Source organism: Labeo rohita, chromosome 24, assembly GCF_022985175.1.
Source record: "Labeo rohita strain BAU-BD-2019 chromosome 24, IGBB_LRoh.1.0, whole genome shotgun sequence".
NCBI classification, from domain to species: Eukaryota; Metazoa; Chordata; class Actinopteri; order Cypriniformes; family Cyprinidae; genus Labeo; species Labeo rohita.
The window spans coordinates 5,403,900-5,424,547 of record NC_066892.1 but is presented as its reverse complement, the minus strand read 5'-3'; the positions used below and the strand labels follow the sequence as shown (position 1 = coordinate 5,424,547).

At 28.1% G+C, this 20,648-nt stretch overlaps 1 protein-coding gene across 3 annotated transcripts in view; it reads right to left on the bottom strand.

Annotated features, from left to right (window-relative positions):
- Positions 1-20,648, bottom strand: part of agap3 (ArfGAP with GTPase domain, ankyrin repeat and PH domain 3) — a 214,151-nt gene that overhangs the window by 94,330 nt on the left and 99,173 nt on the right. For all 3 annotated transcript variants that reach the window (XM_051097602.1, XM_051097604.1, XM_051097601.1), the window contains exons 2-5: positions 18,758-18,816; positions 15,608-15,695; positions 5,103-5,188; positions 18-159 (exon numbers count right to left, since the gene is read on the bottom strand). In XM_051097602.1, coding sequence (XP_050953559.1) covers positions 18-159; positions 5,103-5,188; positions 15,608-15,695; positions 18,758-18,816 — 375 coding nt within the window. The remainder of the gene's footprint in view (positions 1-17; positions 160-5,102; positions 5,189-15,607; positions 15,696-18,757; positions 18,817-20,648) is intronic.

The window sequence follows — 20,648 nt, the reverse complement described above, 5'->3', positions numbered from 1 at the left end:
ATGGTGTTATGACTCACCCTGCGTCCCCACCAGCACCATGGGAACCTCTGCCGTGTTCCTGTAGCTGGAAAGACGCAGGAAGTAGTTATAAACGGTCTGGAAGCTGATCTCATCCTCCAAGCTGAAGACGAACACCACTGCGTCCACCCAGGCAGCAAACTAAAACAAGCCAACAAAAACAAGATCAATCCCAGCAACTTTAAATAACATCTTTTGATTTAGCTAGAAGATTTTGCTTTTTTACATGACATTTTTTCATTTTGAAAGACATCAATATTTTTTACTCAAGGTTGAATTAAAAACTCTCTTTTAAATAAATAGAAGAGACTTCTTTCATAAATAAAATAAAAATACTTTTGAACTGTAGTGTGTATGCAAACACAGATTTCTTTATTTGATTATTTCTTAGTTTTTTATTTTTATTTTAATATCGACTTTAGTATCTCAGTATTATGTTTTTGTTAATATTTATTGTTTTTATTTTTATGTTTTCCATTAGTTTTTTATTCCATGTATTTTTAAAATATTTTTCATAGTGATTTTCGTTAAAAGTATTTTTTGTGCATTTTGTATATTTATTATTGTGTTAATAACATTTGGATCAGTAGTTTTTTTTATTGTAAAAATAAAGAGAATACTTTTATTCAACAAGGTTGCGTTAAAACAAATCTAAAAACAAGAGACTTATTTCATAAATAAAAAACAAAACAAACAAACAAAAATTTGAACGGTACAGTTTTTAATATTTTATTAGTTTTTTATTTTATTATTTAGTATCAACTTTCATATCTTGTGAATACTATTATAGTTATTCCTTTTCATTTTTTTATATTTTTCATTGTAATTTTTTTTTTTTACATTTTTAGCATTTTTGTGTATTTATATATTTGGGATGTTAGATGTTTTTATTGTATTTAAATTTGTTTTTGTTATAATATTTTCCATTTAATTTTTATATTTTTCATTGTAATTTTTGTTATAATTTTAGTATTTTTGTGCATTTATATATTTATTATTATGTTGATAAAATTTGGGTGAGTACATTTTTTTTTATTGTGAAAGAAATAAACACTTATTCAACAAGGTTGCATTAAAAAAATCTAAAAACAAGAGACTTATTTTATAAATAAAACAAAACAAAACAAAACTTTTCAACTGTATTGTGCATGTATACAGTTTTTAAATTTTATTAGTTTTTTATTTTATTATTTTAGTATCAAATTTTGTATCTTAGTATTATTTTTGTATCAGATTTTTTTTTCAGAATGTATTGACTATTTTTACTGTGAGAAATTTTTATTCTACTTAATTTTTATATTTCTCACTATAATTTTGTTAAAATGTTAGTATTTTTGTGGATTTATACATTTATTAATATGTTAAAATTTTGGTCAGTACATTTTGTAATGTGAAATAAATTAATACTTTTATTCAACAAGGTTGCATAAAAAATATTTTTAAATAAATAAAACACTTATTTCATAAATAAATGCTTTTGAACAGTAGTGTGCATCTATACACAGTTTTTTTTTTTAATTCTTAGTTTTTTTATTTTATTATTTTAGTATCAACTTTAGTACCTTTAGTAGTTTTTTTAGTAGTATTATTTTTGTATACTATTATAGCTTTTGTTAATATTTGAATTTGGTTTTATTTTTATATTTTCCATTTAATTTTAATTCCATTTAATTGGTATATTTGTCATTGTAATTTCTGTTAAAGTTTTAGTATTTTTGTGCATTTTGTTATTTATTATTTTTTATAAAATTTAGTTTTAATTTTGTTAGTTATTATTTGTTTTTTAATATTTTTGGTTAAAATGAGAAATATATTTTGCAAACATAACTTACTTGATTTCAGTTAATGTTTATTTAATTTATTTTATTGAATTTATTTATTTCTTTTATTTTAATTGTTTTAATTTCCGTTTCAGTTAAGATAATAAGCATGATAATAGCTACCGAGCAGATGAATCATGTTATATGCCAGTGATATTTTGTAGTGTAGGAAGGTACGTTTCAGTAATTTTAAGTGATTTTAGTACTTTACTAAATCCCACGTGTGAGTTTTTCCTCTTTTTGTTTTTCCATTACCTGCAGGAGAATAACTCTAATCACAGATAAATTAGGCGACCAGTAATTCGGAATTGTTTCGGAGCCCTGAGACACACTCGTTGACGTCTGCTTGAAATTTGAAGGGCCGCATTACAAATTCTTGTGGTAATTTGCATTCTAATCAATTACGCATTACCATAAAACCAGCTAAACGGAACACAGACTAACAGAGAATAATTATCGCCGCTATTCCACCAGGAGCTACACTGGCAGAAAAGTTTCCCTCGAAATCCCAGTTCCCACAACACAGGAAGCGAGTCCTCATCCCCGCTCAGCACGGCTGAAAGCTGCCGTGAGAACCATCACGCTATAATTACACTGAGCCGCAGCAAAATGTGAAAATAGGGCCACCCTGAAATGGGCCCCACGAGGCAAGTACAGCGGTTCATCTCGACACGGCCCCGCGTCCCGCTCTCTGCCGGGGGAACGAAGACTGGGTGACACATTTGTGGAATATTTTAGCAGCTATTTGGACAGTTCTCTGCTTTTCTCAGCTTGCGAAAAATCGCACTTTCTCAGATATCATCAATTATTGTAGCGCCGCGTCAGCAAGCGGCCCTGGAGCTGCAAATTGAACAAGATAATTAAGGTGTTTGGGGTATTACTAGTACTTTACATGGCAGTATGTAAACAGCTTTTATCCTCAAAAGCTACAGTTAGACGTCCTTACGTGACCGGAAAATGTCCTTAGAAGAAAAACTCACCCAAAACGACTTACGGTCTTCGTAGAGCACAAAAGGAGATGAAGTTTTCAAAAATATTCACGCTCTTTTTTATACAGTGAAAGCAGACAATGATCAGTGTGCATGTTCCTTTGCTGTCATTTAAGCACTCTTTTTAGGTTAATCATTTAACTAATGATTTAATAGCACCATTAAATGTAATCTTTAGCAAATCTGAAAATGAATAACCATTGTCATCAGCCTATCCTATTTTAATTTTAAAATCGGTCCTTCTCTATAATACAAGTCATATTGACAACATTTATGGTGCTTTTTCACCCTTTTTTGGACCTCAAAAGCCACTGGTCACTATATAAGGAATAGAGCAGCATGAACATTCTTCACAATATCTCCTTTCATGTCACACTAAAATAAATTAATTTTAATATTTTTTTTAACAAACTTTTCCTAGAACTTATATTTTATTATATATTGTATCATAGTTGTCAATAAAGTTTTATAATTAAATAACTAGAACTGTTAACTAAAACTATAAAAATTAAAATAAACCCTTTAAATAAAAATGACTATAGCACACAATAAAATTACTAAAAGTACATTAAAATGGAAATTAGAAAATATAAAAATAAACGTTTTTTTCAAAAAATGAATTAATGATTGCATATAAATCATGTTTTCCATTTTAGGATCAGTGAGATACTATTACAGTTTTTATTATTATTTTGAATCAGTTTTTATTTGGTCATTTTTTTGTTTTCATTTTAATATTAAAGTTAGTAATTTTGTCATTTTCGTAAGTTTTTAATACGTATATACTGTTTTTATAAATTTTAATTAAAAAGTATTAAAAAGTTATTTTAATACATCTGCTAAATAGAAGCTTAATAAATATCTTATATATAAAAAAGACAATAGTATATAATAAAATTACTAAAAGTAAATTAAAATAAAAATATAAAAATAAATGCTATCAAAATATGAATAATAAGCATATAAACAATGCTAAAATAACACTGTTTTCCAGTGTTATTTTAGTATCAGTGAAATATGATTATAGTTTTATTAATATTTTGAATTATTTTTATTTTGTATAGTTTTTGTTTTTATTTTAATATTAGTTAAAGTTCTAGTAATTTTGTTTTGTGTTTTTGTCATTTTCAGGAGTTTTTTGTATGTCTATACAGTTTTTATTAATATTTATTTCAGTTTTAATTATTTTAAAACATCAGCTAAATAGAAGCTAAACAAAACTTTAAATAAAAATACATCAAAATGACAATAGCACAATAAAATTACTAATTAAAATGAAAATTAAAAATGTAAATCTAAAAATAAATGTTGCTATCAAAATATGAATAAACACTATAATAGCATATAAATAATGCTAAAATAACACTGGAAAACAGTGTAACACTGAGATACTATTATACTTGTTATTAATATTTTTTTATTTTGTACATTTTGTTTATTTTAATATTAGCTAAAGTTGTAGTAATTTTGTTTTGTGTTTGTCATTTTTTCAGGAGATTTTTTTAAATATATCTATACAGTTTTTAATATTTATTTCAGTTTTTTTTTTTTTTAAATATCAGGTAAATAGCTAAAAATGTAAATAAAAATAAATAAAAATAGTACATAATAAAATTACTCAAATTAAAATTTAAAAATATAAAAATAAATGTTGCAATCAAAACATGATTTATTACTATAATAGCATATAAACAACGCCTTCCAGTGTTATATAAATCATCTTTTTATTTAAATCATCTTTTATTTTGTACATTTTTTGTGTTCTTGTTATTTTCAGAAGTTTTTTTAATAGGTCTATACAGTTTTTAGTTTTAGTTATTTTAATACATCAAGTTAAACTAGATTAAAATGAGAAATGTTGCCTTGTCATCTAGCTGAAATAAAGTTTTATATATGTAATATTTTATTTCAGTTAATGTTTATTTTATTTTAAGATTTTTATTCCATTTAACATTTATATTTTTCATTGCAATTTTTGTTAAAGTTTTAGTATTTTTGTGCATTTTGTATATTTATTAATATGTTAATAAAATACGTTTTTATTGTGAAAGAAATGAACACATTCAACAAGGCTGCATAAAAAAATCAATTTCAAATAAATGTAATCTTATCTCATTCTTTGAAAAAAAAAAGATTTATATAAGTAATATTTTATTTCAATTAATATTTATTTTATTTCAGGTAACAGTTTTATGCATTTCATTTTTATGGTTTTAATTTTAGTTTTGGCTAACTATAATAACTCTGCTTCTTTCATATTTAACTCGTGGCTTACCTGCAGTTCTGGCGGGCCGCCTTCATCCCTGATCAGCAAGAGATAACTCTGTCCATCCACCACAATCTCCTTTTTAAACCTCCCTCCTGCAAGAACAACACAGAATAACATTAATTATACTGTTTCTACAACATGGCCCTCTGAAAACTCATTTACCAGCAGGCAGTGTGCCGCTGACGTCAACGGCATCAAGATTAAGGAACTGAAGATACACCCCTGAGGAACTCCCTCCAGCCCAGTCAATCTGAACACACAGACATTTCCAATTTTTAGCTTACGCATACCTTCTGGCAGTGGTGAAGTGTTGGACAAGGATGGAGAAAGAGACAGAAAGAGCCAATGAGTTAGTGAGCGTGTAAATGAGTGTTTAGGATGAACGTTCTTGCATGTCTAAACATGACTAATGATTAAACCCGGCAGAGTGCCGCCCATTGCTCCTGCTTCATTATACAGCACATGAAAACATGGGAATCTCTGTTAACACCGAGTAGAGCAACTGATAAAAAAGAAATATCAGCCAACAAATGAAATTAGGCAAGCCTTATCCGAAATCCGAGTTATTTCGACACCAGCAGCGAGACGAGAGTCTGAGACTTTGATTTTTTCACCCTTCATTTATTCCCTTCTCAACAGATGTGGGGTTTTTTTTTTCTTCCTTGCAGCCGCTGGCACTGAAAGCTGATGGAACTTTGATGCCACTAAGATTCCCCCAAATTAAATTGCACTTTTTTATAGTAGGAAAGTTTGTGGAGACGAATGAAACTTGCCTTACAGTAATCTTCTAGGAGGACAAAAGAGGAAGGGTGAGATCTTTGTAGATTACGACGGGTTAAAAAGGCAAGGCACTGTGTAGAATATATGAACAGCTTGGAGAGAAAAGGGCTCGATTTGGGTGAACTTCACCTGAAAGTGTTAGGAATTTAAATAAGGAGCCGCTGAAAGGCACAGAATGTTACAGAGGTTTGGTACAGAAAGTATGCAACAATGTTAGCTGACGGAATTATAATGTGATTTTAAAAAAAAAAAAATAAAATAGAAATATGTATTTAAAAACATATTAATAATATTTAAATTAAAAATAATTATTTCTAAAAATTTACTTTAAACGGAAAAATACATAAGAATATAAATATATTATATAATTAAGTACATAATAAATTATATATATATATATATATAATAATAAATTATTATATATCAATTAATCATGATTACTCCCAACCAAAATAAAATTTTAAGAAATAAATGTAATATATATTTATATATAATTTAAACATAAATATAAATTATATGTAATATTGAAACAATACTAAATAATAGTAATAATTAGCAGAATTTCTAAACTTAGGGAAGTTAAATAGACTAATCATTATTAATTGCAACCAAAACAAATGTATAAATATTATAAATAATATATATATATATATATATATATATATATATATGTGTATTAAATATAATATCGAAACAATAATTAAGAATTTCTATTTATACAAATTAGGACTGCCAAATCAATTAATTGTGATTTATCACAACCAAAATAAAAGTTTAAGAAATATATGTAAGATATATTTAGATATAATATAAATTAAATGTAAATATGAATTACATATAATATTGAAAAAAAGCACAATTTTTGTTTATATAAATTAGGGCTGTCAAATTGATTAATCGTGATTAAACGTAACAAAGTTAACAAACGTAATCGTAATGAATTACGAAATGTATGTAATATATGTATGTAATATATATTTATATATAATACAAAATTAAAGATAAATATGAGTTATATATAATATTAAAACAATAATAAATAGCTGAAATAGTAAGTATAATGTATATATTTATATAAATTAGGGCTATCAAATCGATTAATCGTGATTAATCACAACTAAAATAAAAGTTTAAGAAATTTATGTAATCTATATTGATATATAATATAAATTAAACATAAATAGGAATATATATATATATATATATACACACACATATATAATTAATATATTTAATATATTTACTGTAATTAATAAAATTAGAGCTGTCAAAATCGATTAACTGTGATTAATCGCAACCAAAGTTAAAGTTATGTAATATTTTATTTTATTTATAAATAATATAAATAAACATATGAATTATATTTAATATTGAAACTATAATAAATAATAGTAATAATTAGCATAATTTCTATTTATATAAATTAGGGCTGTCAAATCGATTAATCATGATTAATTGCAACAAAGCATAAAAGCCATAATATAAATAAATTTGAAACAAATTATTAATATATAAAAACTATTTTTAAAAGAAAGAAAAAAAACTTGAATATTAAATAAATAATTTGTGTGTTTGTGCATTCTTAATATACACTACCGTTCAAAAGTTTGGGGTCAGTACATTTTTGTTGTTTCTTTTTTCTTTTTTTTTTTAAGAAATTAATACTTTTATTCACCAAGGATGTATTAAGTTAATAATTAAAAGTTTATTAAAAGTTAATAATAAATAATTTACATTGTTATAAAATATTTATATTTTGAATAAACACTGTACTTTTTAAACTTGTTATTCATGAAAGAATCCTGAAAAAAAAAAATTAAAAAATAAAAAAAATCACAGTTTCCAAAAAAATATTTGGCAGCACAACTGTTGATATTATACAACACTGATCATTCTAATAATGAATCCGCATATTAGAATGATTTCTGAAGGATCATGTGAAACTTAAGACTGGAGTAACAGCTGATCACAGGAATAAATTCTATTTTAAAGTATGTAAAAATAAAAAACATTATTTTATATTGTAAAAACATTTTGCAATATTACTGTTTTTTTTCTATATTTTTAATCAAATAAATGCAGCCTTGATGAGCATAAGAGACTTCTTTAAAGACTATTACAAGTCTTACTGACCCCAAACTTTTGTACGGTAGTGTATATTTATTTAAAATAATGAATAAATATATTTCTAATAAATAATCATTATTAAAGCAATAAACAACAAAACAATTTAAACTGCTTTAATTATGTGAATATTGTTCATGAGAGGACTATACAGTGCAAAATATAATGAAATGAACAATGCAATGAACCTGACTTGACTTTCCATTTCCAGTGTGATGAATAAACATGAAGTGATTAGAGTGACTATTTTAAAACATGTTTTGATTCATTTTTTGATCTGACTGCCACAAATGAAAGATAAAAGGTATTACACAAAATCACTAGATTAAAAACGCAGAGCAGTTAGAGCTGGACACCCCTCACATGCAACGTGATGAGAAATGTGACAATGCAGCATAATGCATACTATTTCACTAAAAAAGTATGCAGCATTAAGTTGAGTTCATTCGGTGCAAAACCTCCCTTTACTTTAGCTCCACTTCATTCTGGAAAATGCATGATGGAGCTTTGACACCTCTTTGCACCTCCTAGGAGGGTTTTCATTGGGTAAATATAATGATTGAATGCCTGTTGCACAGTGTATAACCGAAACCTGCTGAGGTTCGTGCCACATGGCAAATCCTTACTTTCAAGTTCAGCGACCCCTAGAGTAAATTGGCATTAAGAGGTTCACCGAGGGCACCGATGAAGCACTGGAGGATGTTAATAACAGCTGAATGAAACACAACATGACTTTACATGGAGATTTCAGCCAGCGACCTCATATCGACTGAGGGATATTATCCATAAAGCCATTACTTTTAATTAGTTCACCTGTGTCCATACTAGCTATTTTTATTCCCTTAATGCTTCCCTCGAGCCTAAAAGCACAATAAAATTGTACAATTTCAGCACAGTTTCTGCTCTAACAGAAGTGAACAATATGGTCATATTGGCCAATGTGAATACACCTGCAAGCATAATAAATATGCAAAATAGGGGTGTGTGCTATATTTATTGTCTACGATAACATCTTAACTGTCATTTTAACAACATGCTTTGAAAATCTCACTTTGCACATGACTCTATAATTCAAGTTACAAGAACAAAAATATCTTTGTATGAGTTTTGTTTGATACAGTTTACCCAAAAATTAAAATTACCACCTGATTTACTCCCCCTCAAGACATACTAGGTCATTCTAGGTCAGCCGTGTGGAGCACTTTTTATGATGGATGGATGCACTTTATTGCACCTCAAAATCTCAACACCCATTCACTTCCATTATAGAGCTTGAAAGAGCCAGGACATTTTTTAACATAACTCCAATTGTATTCGTCTCTTCTAAGTTTTATAATGGCAGTGAATGGGTGTTGAGATTTTGAAGTCCAATAAAGTGCATCCATCCATCATAAAAAGTACTCCACATGCCTCTGTAAGCTCTGGTGAGAATATGCTAGTCTCTCAAGAACCAAGTTTTGTCTACAGCAAAGGAAAACCAGTCTCCTCTTGGCTTATATCAAAATCCTCCAACATTTTTCTTTACTAATCCTTGTTTTATACTTCTAATTTGCAACTGCTGTTTTGTTTTGATCTCTCCTCTGCGCTTTTGCACAAACGACAGCAGAAAGTTTTAAAAATTTATATTTTTCTTACACAAATGCATTGATTCGCTTCAGAAGGCCTTTATTAACCCTCTGGAGCCGTGTGGAGCAACAAACACAAATTGACAATTTATATACTTTTTAACCTCAAATGCTCATCTTGTCTCGTCTCTGCGATGCACATGCGTAGTCTGTGTAATCCGGGTCAATACAGTCAGGGTATGTTGAAAAACTCCCATCTTGTTTTCTCCTTCAACTTCAAAATCATCCTACATCGCTTTTTACCTTTTTATGTAAAGGGCGTTGAGTAAATTATCTGTAAATTTTTGTTCTGGAAGTGAACTTCTCCTTTAATGGTTTTTCTGTTTTGCCAGTTTTCCTGAATGAATCTATGTTCGAATGAATCATTTGAGTCAGTGACTCAATGATCCATTCATAAAGACAGTCACCTGCTTCGTTTCTAAAAGAATCACCCATTCTGAATGAATCATTTGAACAAATGACTCAATGAATCACTCATTATGACACCTACTGGCGGTTTTAGTGTCATATTTACACATTCATGACAGGCTTAAACCAGCCAAGGTACAGGCATAAAAACATCCTATGCAAAATGTGACCCCAAAACCAGTCATAAGTACTATGGGTTTATTTGTAGCAATAGCCAACAACACATTGTATGGGTCAAAATTATCGATTTTTCTTTTATGCCAAAAATGATTAAGATACTAAATAAAGATCATGTTAATTTTTGATTAGTAATATGCATTGCTAAGAACCACATTTGGACAACTTCAAAGGTGATTTTCTCAATATTTTGATTTGTTTTTTTTGTTTTTTTTTGCACCCTCAGATTCTAGATTTTCAAATAGTTGTATCTCAGCCAAATATTGTCCTATTCAAACAAAGCTTATTTCAGATGCATTGAGATGATGGATAAATCTCAGTTTCCAAAAATTGACCCTTTTGACTGGTTTTGTGGTCCATTTACTGAAGAAAATGCGAGTAATGATTGTATGCAAAACAGGTTGCAACTGTCTGAAAATCAGTTTTAGTTCTTCCACAATCACAACTGTAAAATATGAGCAATAATGCTTGTAGAAGCAAAGCTAAAAATGGTTGTTTAATTGAAAAGAACTGAATTTAACTGCTTTTTCAAGTGCATTTACTGAAGCTTTTAAAGTGGGAGATAATTGCATTGGAGCCAGAAAGGGCATGTCTGAACATGTCAAGATAGGACAGAAAAACCCCTTAGCAAAGTTTCCTGCTCGTTCAGACGTTTGGCAGAAAGCCGTGCAAAATAGATGTTTTCAGCTCTTCGTTTCTGCTGCAAAGGCTAAAAAGAAAATTACAATAAGGTAGCGAGTCTTACTGTCGCCAGCAGAGGTGAGGCTTTTCATGATGCTTTTGAAACGCAGCCCCGGTTTGGGTCTTCAGGAATCCATGGTTATGATTCTAATCTCTAATTTAGATTTCAGAGGGCCAGCTGGTGCCAAGAGGGCATAAACATTTAATCTCTTTGCCGTCACTCAAAAGTAAACGCAGAGGATTGATGACACGCTCCGGCGGCGGCCGGCCAGGCTGCCTGACCCTCTGTTGCCATGGCAACACCGGAGCAATCGTAGAGGCGGAGCATCGGCATGGAAACCCGGGAGCAGGAGCCAATGACAGATTACAAATTAAGATTAGGAGAAATTAGGGTTAATTTCAGTCAGGCGTCGCTTAATAAACCCAGGGACATTTGCAGTCGGTGTCAATCACAGCTGCATTAATCACTCGCTTAATGCAATTGCTTTTCTGCCAAATGTGAGTATATACAAACAATACAATATCAGAGTAAACAGCAGAGTTTGAGTAAATGTCTTCATTACGTACATAATCCTTGGATGTGATATTGTGGTAAAACCACAGCTTTCTGGACATGAACTACAGTACTATCACAGTATTCTTTAAGGTTGGTCTATTGTATGCATATAGCTAGCAATAATTCAGTCCCTTTTAAAAAATTAAACAAGGTAAGTGGCAGTATCAGGTAGTAATACCAAGGTACTTAGATATACACTATATCAAAAGTTTTTGAACAATAAGATTTTTTAAAGAAGACTTTTCTGCTTCCTGCATTTATTTGATCCAAAGTACAGCAAAAACAGAACAAATTTGAAATATTATATATATACTATTTAAAATAAGTGTTTTCTATTTGAATACATTGTAAAATGTAATTTATTTCTGTAATCAAAGCTACATTTTCAGCATCATTACTCAAATCTTCAATGTCACATAATCCTTTAGAAATCATTCTAGTATGCTGATTTGGTGTTAAAGAAACATTTTTTATTAATATTATCAATATTTAAAACAGTTGAGTACATTTTTTTTCATGATTCTTTAAAGAACTTATAGAAATTAATACTTAAAGAAACCAGAAAAAAATTCTACACAGCTGTTTTTAACATCATCATCATAATAATAAATGTTTTTGAGAAGCAAATCCAAATATTAGAATGATTTCTGAAGGATCATGTGACTGGAGTAATAACGCTCAAGATTCAGCTTTGGAATCACATGAATAATTTACATTTTAAAATAAATTAAAATAGAAAACAGTTATTTTAAATAGTAAAAATATAAAAAAATATATAAGACACTTCTTTTAAAAAACATTAAAAAAACTTTTTTAAAACTGGTAGTGTATACTGGCATATTACCCAAAAAACATGGTAGCATCATGGTATATCCACTACCATTTAAAAGTATTAAGGTTTTTAAAAGCAATATATTATAAATTGATCTAAAGTGAGTGACAGTAAAGACAAAAAAAAAATCTATTTTAAATATATATATATAAAAGAAATCATCAGAAACATCCTAAAAAAAGAAAATCCTGTTCCATTAAAATAAATAAATAAAAAATAAAATAAAAATAATTAATACAGTTAAGCAGCACAATTGTTTTCAGCACTGATCATAAATAAAAATGTATCTCAAGCGGAAAATCATCATATTAGAATGATTTCTGAAAGATCATTTTACACTGAAGACTGGAGTAATGATGCTAAAAAAATTCAGCTTTGATCACAGGAATAAATTACATTTTATAGTATATTCATACAGAAAACATATTTTAAATTGTAATAATATTTCACAGTATTACTGTTTTTAATGTATTTTTTAATCCAATAAATGCAGCCTTTGTGAGCATAAGAAACTTTTTTCACCAACATTTCAAATGGTAGTTTATCTTTCATAAAACCATTGTTTCTGAATACCATGGTACCATCATAGTATTTTTTCTAAAAGTATTCAGAGCTCAAGGCTTTATTATAGAACATGAATGGCATTTATTTTTAATAATAAATAAATATAATCAATAAAAATAACTCAGATTCTGTTCTGTCTTGATGCGTGTTATAACAACATCCCAAAAAGACTCCAATGTACAGTTCCTGAATTTTGCTGTATTTTCTATTATAGAAGAATAAATATCTTTTAGTTTAGTTTGTGAAGCTCACTACTCAGGTGTTTGTTAACACCGATCTCACAATCCCACAGCGATTCATTGATTATAACATTTTCTTGCTGCATTAGAAATGAGCATTATTCCACATCGACACCACAGAACGGTCAGAGAGAAGCAGAGAATATGACTGAATGAGACTGAACTGTGAAACCTGAATTCAAAACAAGTCACAACAGGCTCCCAAGCGTTGTTTTCTTCAAGAGAAACACATGCATACAGGCATCCAACTAAACCCATTCTGGGCCAGAATTTAACCTCAACAAAATACCTTACTTCAAGCAATGTGGCTATTGTTTACCATGTTATGGGTTCAATGCAAGTTAAAATATACTGACAACATGTGAAAATTATTTTTAGTACTGGTAGAATTCTGAAAAGTACTCAATTATTACTTCTTCAATATAAAAATTTGTATAATATGATCTAAAACTAGTGGTTATGCATTACAAATGTTGCATAAAATCAATACAAATATATAAAATGCATTCCTTTAAGCTTTCAAAACGTGTTTACTGGCATGATATGCTCATAACATTGAATGTAAATGACTCAGAAAAATTGTAAGTGATTTTATCATAGTAGACTCATGTTAAGACATATTATGTTTGTTGCATGGTGATACTTTCAAAGCTATGTTTTTGTCATTGATTCTAAAGTAATCTTGCCTAATTGGCTTATTGTGTAAGTGCATTACTATGACAATCTTCAAAACCTTGATACATGTATTGCACCCAAAATAGTTCTTTAAATATTTACACTACCGCTTAAAGGTCTGAAGTCAGTAACATTTTTAAATGTGTTTGATTCCTTCTGTGCTCGCCTAGGCTGAATTTAAAAGAGCAAAAATACTTTATTACAATTTCAAATACAGTTAAAGTCAAAAGTTTACATACACCTTGCAGAATCTGCAAAACGTTAATTATTTTAGCAAAATAAGAGGGATCATACAAAATGCATGTTATTTTTTACTTAGTACTGACCTGAAAAGCATATTTCACATACATTTTACATATAGTCCACAAGAGAAATAGTTGAATTTATAAAAAATGACACTGTTCAAAAGTTTACATACGTTTGATTTCTTTATACTGTGTTGTTACCTGAACACAGCTGTGTTTTTTGTTTAGTGATAGTTGTTCATGAGTCCCTTGTTTGTCATGAACAGTTGGTCCCACAAATTCTTTGGTTTTTCAGCATTTTTGTGTATTTGAACCATTTCCAGCAATGACCGTATGATTTTGAGATCCATCTTTTTACACTGAGGACAACTGAGGGACTCATATGCAACTATTACAGAAGGTTCAAACACTCACTGATGCGCCAGAAGGAAAAACGATGCATTAAGAGCCAGGGGGTGAAAACTTTTGAACAGATTGGAGATGTGTACATTTCTCTTATTTTGCCTAAATACCAATTTTGTTTTATTTATTCCAAAAGTTTTCAGAAGAAAAAATAAGTTAAATTTACCCTGATCTTCAAATTCCAAAAGTTTTCACCCCCGTCCCTTAATGTATCGTGTTTCCTTCTGAAGCATCAGTGAGTGTTTGAACCTTCTGTAATAGTTGCATATGAGTCCCTCAGTTGTCCTCAGTGTGAAAAGATGGATCTCAAAATCATACAGTCATTGTTAGAAAGAGTTCAAAGACACAAAAATGCTGAAAAACCAAAGAATTTGTGGGACCTGAAGGATTTTTCTGAAGAACAGCAGGCAGTTTAACTGTTCAGGACAAACAAGGGACTCATGAACAACTATCACTAAACAAAAAAACATTCAGGTAACAACACAGTATTAAGAATCAAGTGTATGTAAACTTTTGAACAGGGTCATTTTTAGAAGTTCAACTATTATTTTCTCTTGTGGACTATATGTAAACGTCTTTTATGTAAAATATATCTTTTCAGGTCATATCTTTCATATCTATATTCAGGTCAGTACTAAATAAAAAATAACATGCATTTTATACAATCCCTCTTATTTTGGTCAAATAATTTACATTTTCCAGATTCTGCAAGGTGTATGTAAACTTTTGACTTTAACTGTATATCTTAAAATGTGATTTATTCTTGTGAATTTTAAATCATCACATTCTAATATGATGATTTGCTGATCAAGAAGCATTTCTGATTATTATCAATGCTGAAAACAGTTATCTTTTTGAAAACCATGATACTTTTCTGTTCAAAAGAACAGGGTTTATTTCAATTTAATGCGTCCTTGCTGAATAATACAAAAATCTCACAGACCCAAACTTTTGTGCATTAATGCAAATAAAAAGACGATCTTGGCTAAAGTTTGACTTTTAACCTCAAAACCATTGCTGGCCATTTCTAGCTCCCAAAATAATATGTTTATATGAAAATAAATGAAAAAATACAGCGCACAGATGAGCATATGAGACGATACAAATTCACGGCCAGCAAAGTCTGCTCCGCAGCAGGAGGTCTTGTTGGGTGACTGGCCCTGACAAACAAGCTGTAGTCGGGCCTCCCCGCTGCTCACTCACCCTCGGGCGACTCCTCCTGGACATATGTTCCTGTCAGATACCGGTGAACTAGCGCTGACTTCCCACTGGACAGGTTTCCCACGATGCCCTGCATGCAGAAACAGGCATGAGTCAGGCAGCAAACAACAGTGTTTAGGTGCATAAACCAAACAGAAGAGAAAACAAATGACTGTCTGGAAGATAATTAAGGGGATTCATTTCAGGATATTAAAAACTAATATAATTTAAAGTTGCAGTAAGTGTTTTTGCCTTTCACTTTCATCAACTATTCACTACTAACAGATGGAGAGCATCCGCTGCGCATCCAGGATTTCCTTTTAACGAGTCGAGATCCCTTCCGTCATCAAACAACACCTCAACCGTGGAGGAAGCAACTTTTTAGGAGTTTCCTCACACCTGACGCTACCGTTCTGCCTGTCGGTCCACAGGACACATAATTCCCTCACAGCTGCGAATGGACAGCTTTAAAAACATGAGGACAGATTTACCCGTCTTTCTCCTCAAACACTGGAGATGAAGGACTTCCTCTAACAAATATTGAAAAGGGACAACGAGGTGAGTACTGATTAAAGGCAGATGGAGTTTTTTTTTTTTTTTTTTGCAGAATTCAAATGGCAGTACTTCACAAAGGTTTACACTTTCCTCCGCACCTTGTATGTTAATTTAATATTTTTGTTAATTTGATTATGCTTTCAGCTCAGATAAACATATTTTCTATATTTCATAATTAGCAGTATTATATGATTATTATTTAATTTCTATATTCATTTTTACATTTATATACACATATATATTTCTAACTTATATTTACACTATTTCATTTGTTTGGTCTAGAATATTTAGCCATAACTAAGGGAAACATTGTGTTAATATATTAACTAAAATATTAAAATACAATATATAAATTAAATAATAATTACTTAATACTACTAATTATTATTGTAATAACAAATAATATTTTATTAATTTTTTTTTTAACCTTAACTATGGTTAAATACACCAGACCAGTTAAATAAAACTAAATGGAAAAATGTAAATATAATCAATAAAAAGTAAAATAAAATAATAAATAAATATTTAAATTAAATAATAATTATATGACACTACTAATTATTGTTATAATAGCAAATAATATATTTTTTTAATATTTTAGTTAATATATTAACACAATGATTACCTTAATTATGGCTAAATACACCAGACCAGTTAAATGAAATTAAATGGAAAAGTGTAAATATAAGTAACAAAAAATAACAATAAATTAAATTAAATATATATATATAATTATTATTGTAATAGCAAATAATATTTTATTATTTTTTTTTTTAACCTTAACTATGGTTAAATACACCAGACCAGTTAAATAAAACTAAATGGAAAAATGTAAATATAATCAATAAAAAGTAAAATAAAATAATAATATTTAAATTAAATAATAATTATATGACACTACTAATTATTGTTATAATAGCAAATAATATATTTTTTTAATATTTTAGTTAATATATTAACACAATGATTACCTTAATTATGGCTAAATACACCAGACCAGTTAAATGAAATTAAATGGAAAAGTGTAAATATAAGTAACAAAAAATAACAATAAATTAAATTATATATATATATAATTTAATTTATTGTTATTTTTTGTTACTTATATATATATATATAATTTAATTTATTGTTATTTTTTGTTACTTATATTTACACTGTTATATATAATTATTATTTAAATTATATATATATATATATATATATATATACATATATTTAAAAATAATAATTATATATAACACTACTAATTATTGTTATAATAGCAAATAATAATTTGTAATATTTTATTTTATATATTAACACAGTGTTTACCTTAATGGCTAAATACACCAGACCAGTTAAATTAAATTAAATGGAAAACTGTGAAAATAAGTTCAAAATATTTTAAAAATAATAATAATAATAATATATACATTAAATAATAATTATATCATACAAATTATTATTATTATAGCAAACAATCATTTTAAATATTTTAGGTAATATATTAACAATGTTTCCCTTAGTTATGGCTAAATATAAGTTATAAATATAAGAAAAATGTAAAAAAAAAAAAATTAATAATAATAATATAGAAATTAAATAATAATTATATAATACTACTAATTATTAATATAATAGCAAATAGTATTTTTTAATACTTTAGTATTAACTCAATGTTTACCTTAATTATGGGTAAATGCACCAGACCAGTTAAATTAAATTAAATGAAAAAGTAAAAATAGTGGCCACTTTGATATTATAAAATATAACATAATAATAATTAAATCAAAATGTAATGCATGCTAACATCAGCTATTGAATCTGTGGTCACCAACACATCATTGGACCCTCACTAGAACAAACTTGACCTTCAAAAGAGCATCGAATACTGCTTTCGTCATGGAAATGGAAAAACTCTGTCCTTTTTCTTTTCCCAAAACCCCCAAACATCCTCCTCCGTCATCACTGAAACACCAGAGGCTCATACCAAACAGCGTTCGGGTTCATCAGTGGGTGGTGTATATTGTTAACAAGGTTCAAACAGTAACAATAATAAAGGCCCAGATGAGCAGTCTGTTACCCGGGCGGCTGCCGGGGGCCTCGAGAACAAAGAGGAGGATGGAAACTTCATTAGGAGAATATTGGACATAAAAGCGTCACAAGCATACGGTTTCACTGAGTTGCCTCATCATGAAATGTTAAAATGAGGCTGTTTTTTTTCAATTGTATAATTATGATTCTGGTGTTGGATTATTCTTCTGTGAAGCTGATACTGATACTAGTAAAACTAGGATCTGTGTAGTAAGTAAATATATTTTTATTCTATTAAATGATCCTTATAAAGTATACAAAATAATACAGCTTAAATTGAGTTATTCTTGTCATTTTGACAGTGATATTGTGTTTGAAGCTTCAGTGAATTCTGTATTTTCTGGCTGGTGGCTATTCTGAGGGAACGTCAGCAGAATAACTGAAGAGTGACACGAGCAGAAATATCATTACAGGGAGTGACTGACATCTCACCGCTTGCTGAATAAATTCATGTCAGGATCTATTGTTCTGCATAATGTTAAGAGATAAAATGACAAGGCAAAGGGTGGGAAGATCACTCACCACTTTGAGCTCTGGTACTGATCGACTCAATGTCCATTCCTGACTGTTAACGAAGGAATCTGGAAAGAAACAGAGAGAAAACTTTAGGAAGTGATGCTGTCATACATTTCACTCAGTAAACTTGACACCGTACATTATTGCTTATACACATAACAATCCTTAAATCCATTAACCAGCAATATTACTGATGAATTCATCAGCAATAATCAAATAATCATGGATAAACAGTTTTATTTTTTCCATATATAGTTATATTTTTCATAAATATAATTGTTTTTTTTTTTTTTGGCAGAGACCTGAAGATGGGCTCTTACGACTTGGCAAGCACCTAGCAACCAACCGAGATTACCGTAGTATTGCAATAAAAAAAAAATTAAATTAAATAAAACATTTCAATATAAAACATATTAGCAACCACAAAGCAATGCCCTAGCAACATCTTCTCTTAAAGACAGAATAAAGGATTCATTCTTATATTAAAAACTTGAGTGTAAACAAATTATTTTCAAATTGACAGATTAAAACATATTTGTATTTATTATTCTTGTTTTAAAACAAATGACAGATTAATAAAGCATTTGGCAAAAAAGGTCAAGCAATTAGTAGAAATGAATTTTGTCTTTAAAAATAATTTAGCCATTTTTTATTTAAATATATGTTAATTTGTCAATTTCTTTAATAAAAACATTGATGACTGAAGTGCCACCCAAAAAATAAAATGAAGAAATCGAATTTAAATGTATTAAAATTTAAATTAAATGTTTAAATTGAAATTCCATAAATTATGAAACAAAATATAAATGAAAAAAAAGACAGATAATACATATATAAAAATGTGTTAATTCTTGTTTTTAAACCAAATGACAGATAAAGAAGGTAAAGAAAACAATTTATATATTAAAAAAACACATTTAAATGTATCCATTTATTATTATTATTGTTAATTATTATGTTTTGTCAATTTGATTTAACACTAAAAAAGATAAAGATGAATTTGTAAAAATGAAATTTAAAAAGGGTAATTTAAAAATAATTTAGCAATTTATTATTTAAACATATCTATTCATTTAATTTTATTTTTGTAAAAATAAAAATATAAAATTATTTCTGAACACAGTGATAATTGGCGTGCCAGTTAAAAAATGATGCAATCAATTATAAATGTATTAACCTAAAAGTTTAAATTTAAATTAAAAAAAAAAAAAAAAAAAAAAAAAAAAAAAATCACTTTAAATATGAAAAAAAAAAACTGGCAAAAAGGAAAAGAAAAGCAACTTTTAAACATTTAATACATTTAAATCTATCAATTCATTAATTAAAATTTTCTATTAATTTGTTGATTTAAAATTAACTAACATTAAAAAAAGTAAACATTTGCAAAAAAAAATAACATTTAAATTGCTTTTGTTATATATAAAATATATATAAAAATTTGTCCATTTGAAAAAAAAAAAAAAACCTTTTTAAAAAAGAAATGCACCGATTTAAATGTTTAAATTTAAATTAAACACATGTAAAAAAAAAAAAAAAAAAAAAAAAAAAAAAAAATTTCAAATTGACAAATACATATTTAATTCTTGTTTTTAAACCAAATGACAGGTGGATAAAATATTGCAAAAGGGTAAAGAAAAACAATTAGTATAAAAAAAACATTTAAAATGTATTAATGTATTATTTAAATATATCTATTGATTTGTCAATTTGACAAATTAACACTAAACCCGTTAAAGAAAAAGCAATTTGTAAAAATTAAATTTAAATTGTCTTTAAAAATAATGTAGCAATTTATTATTTAAATATATCTATTAATTTGTCCATTTGAAAAGTAATTTAAATTTTATCTACACTGATAATTAGATTTTAATTAAATATATATGTAAAAAAACAAACA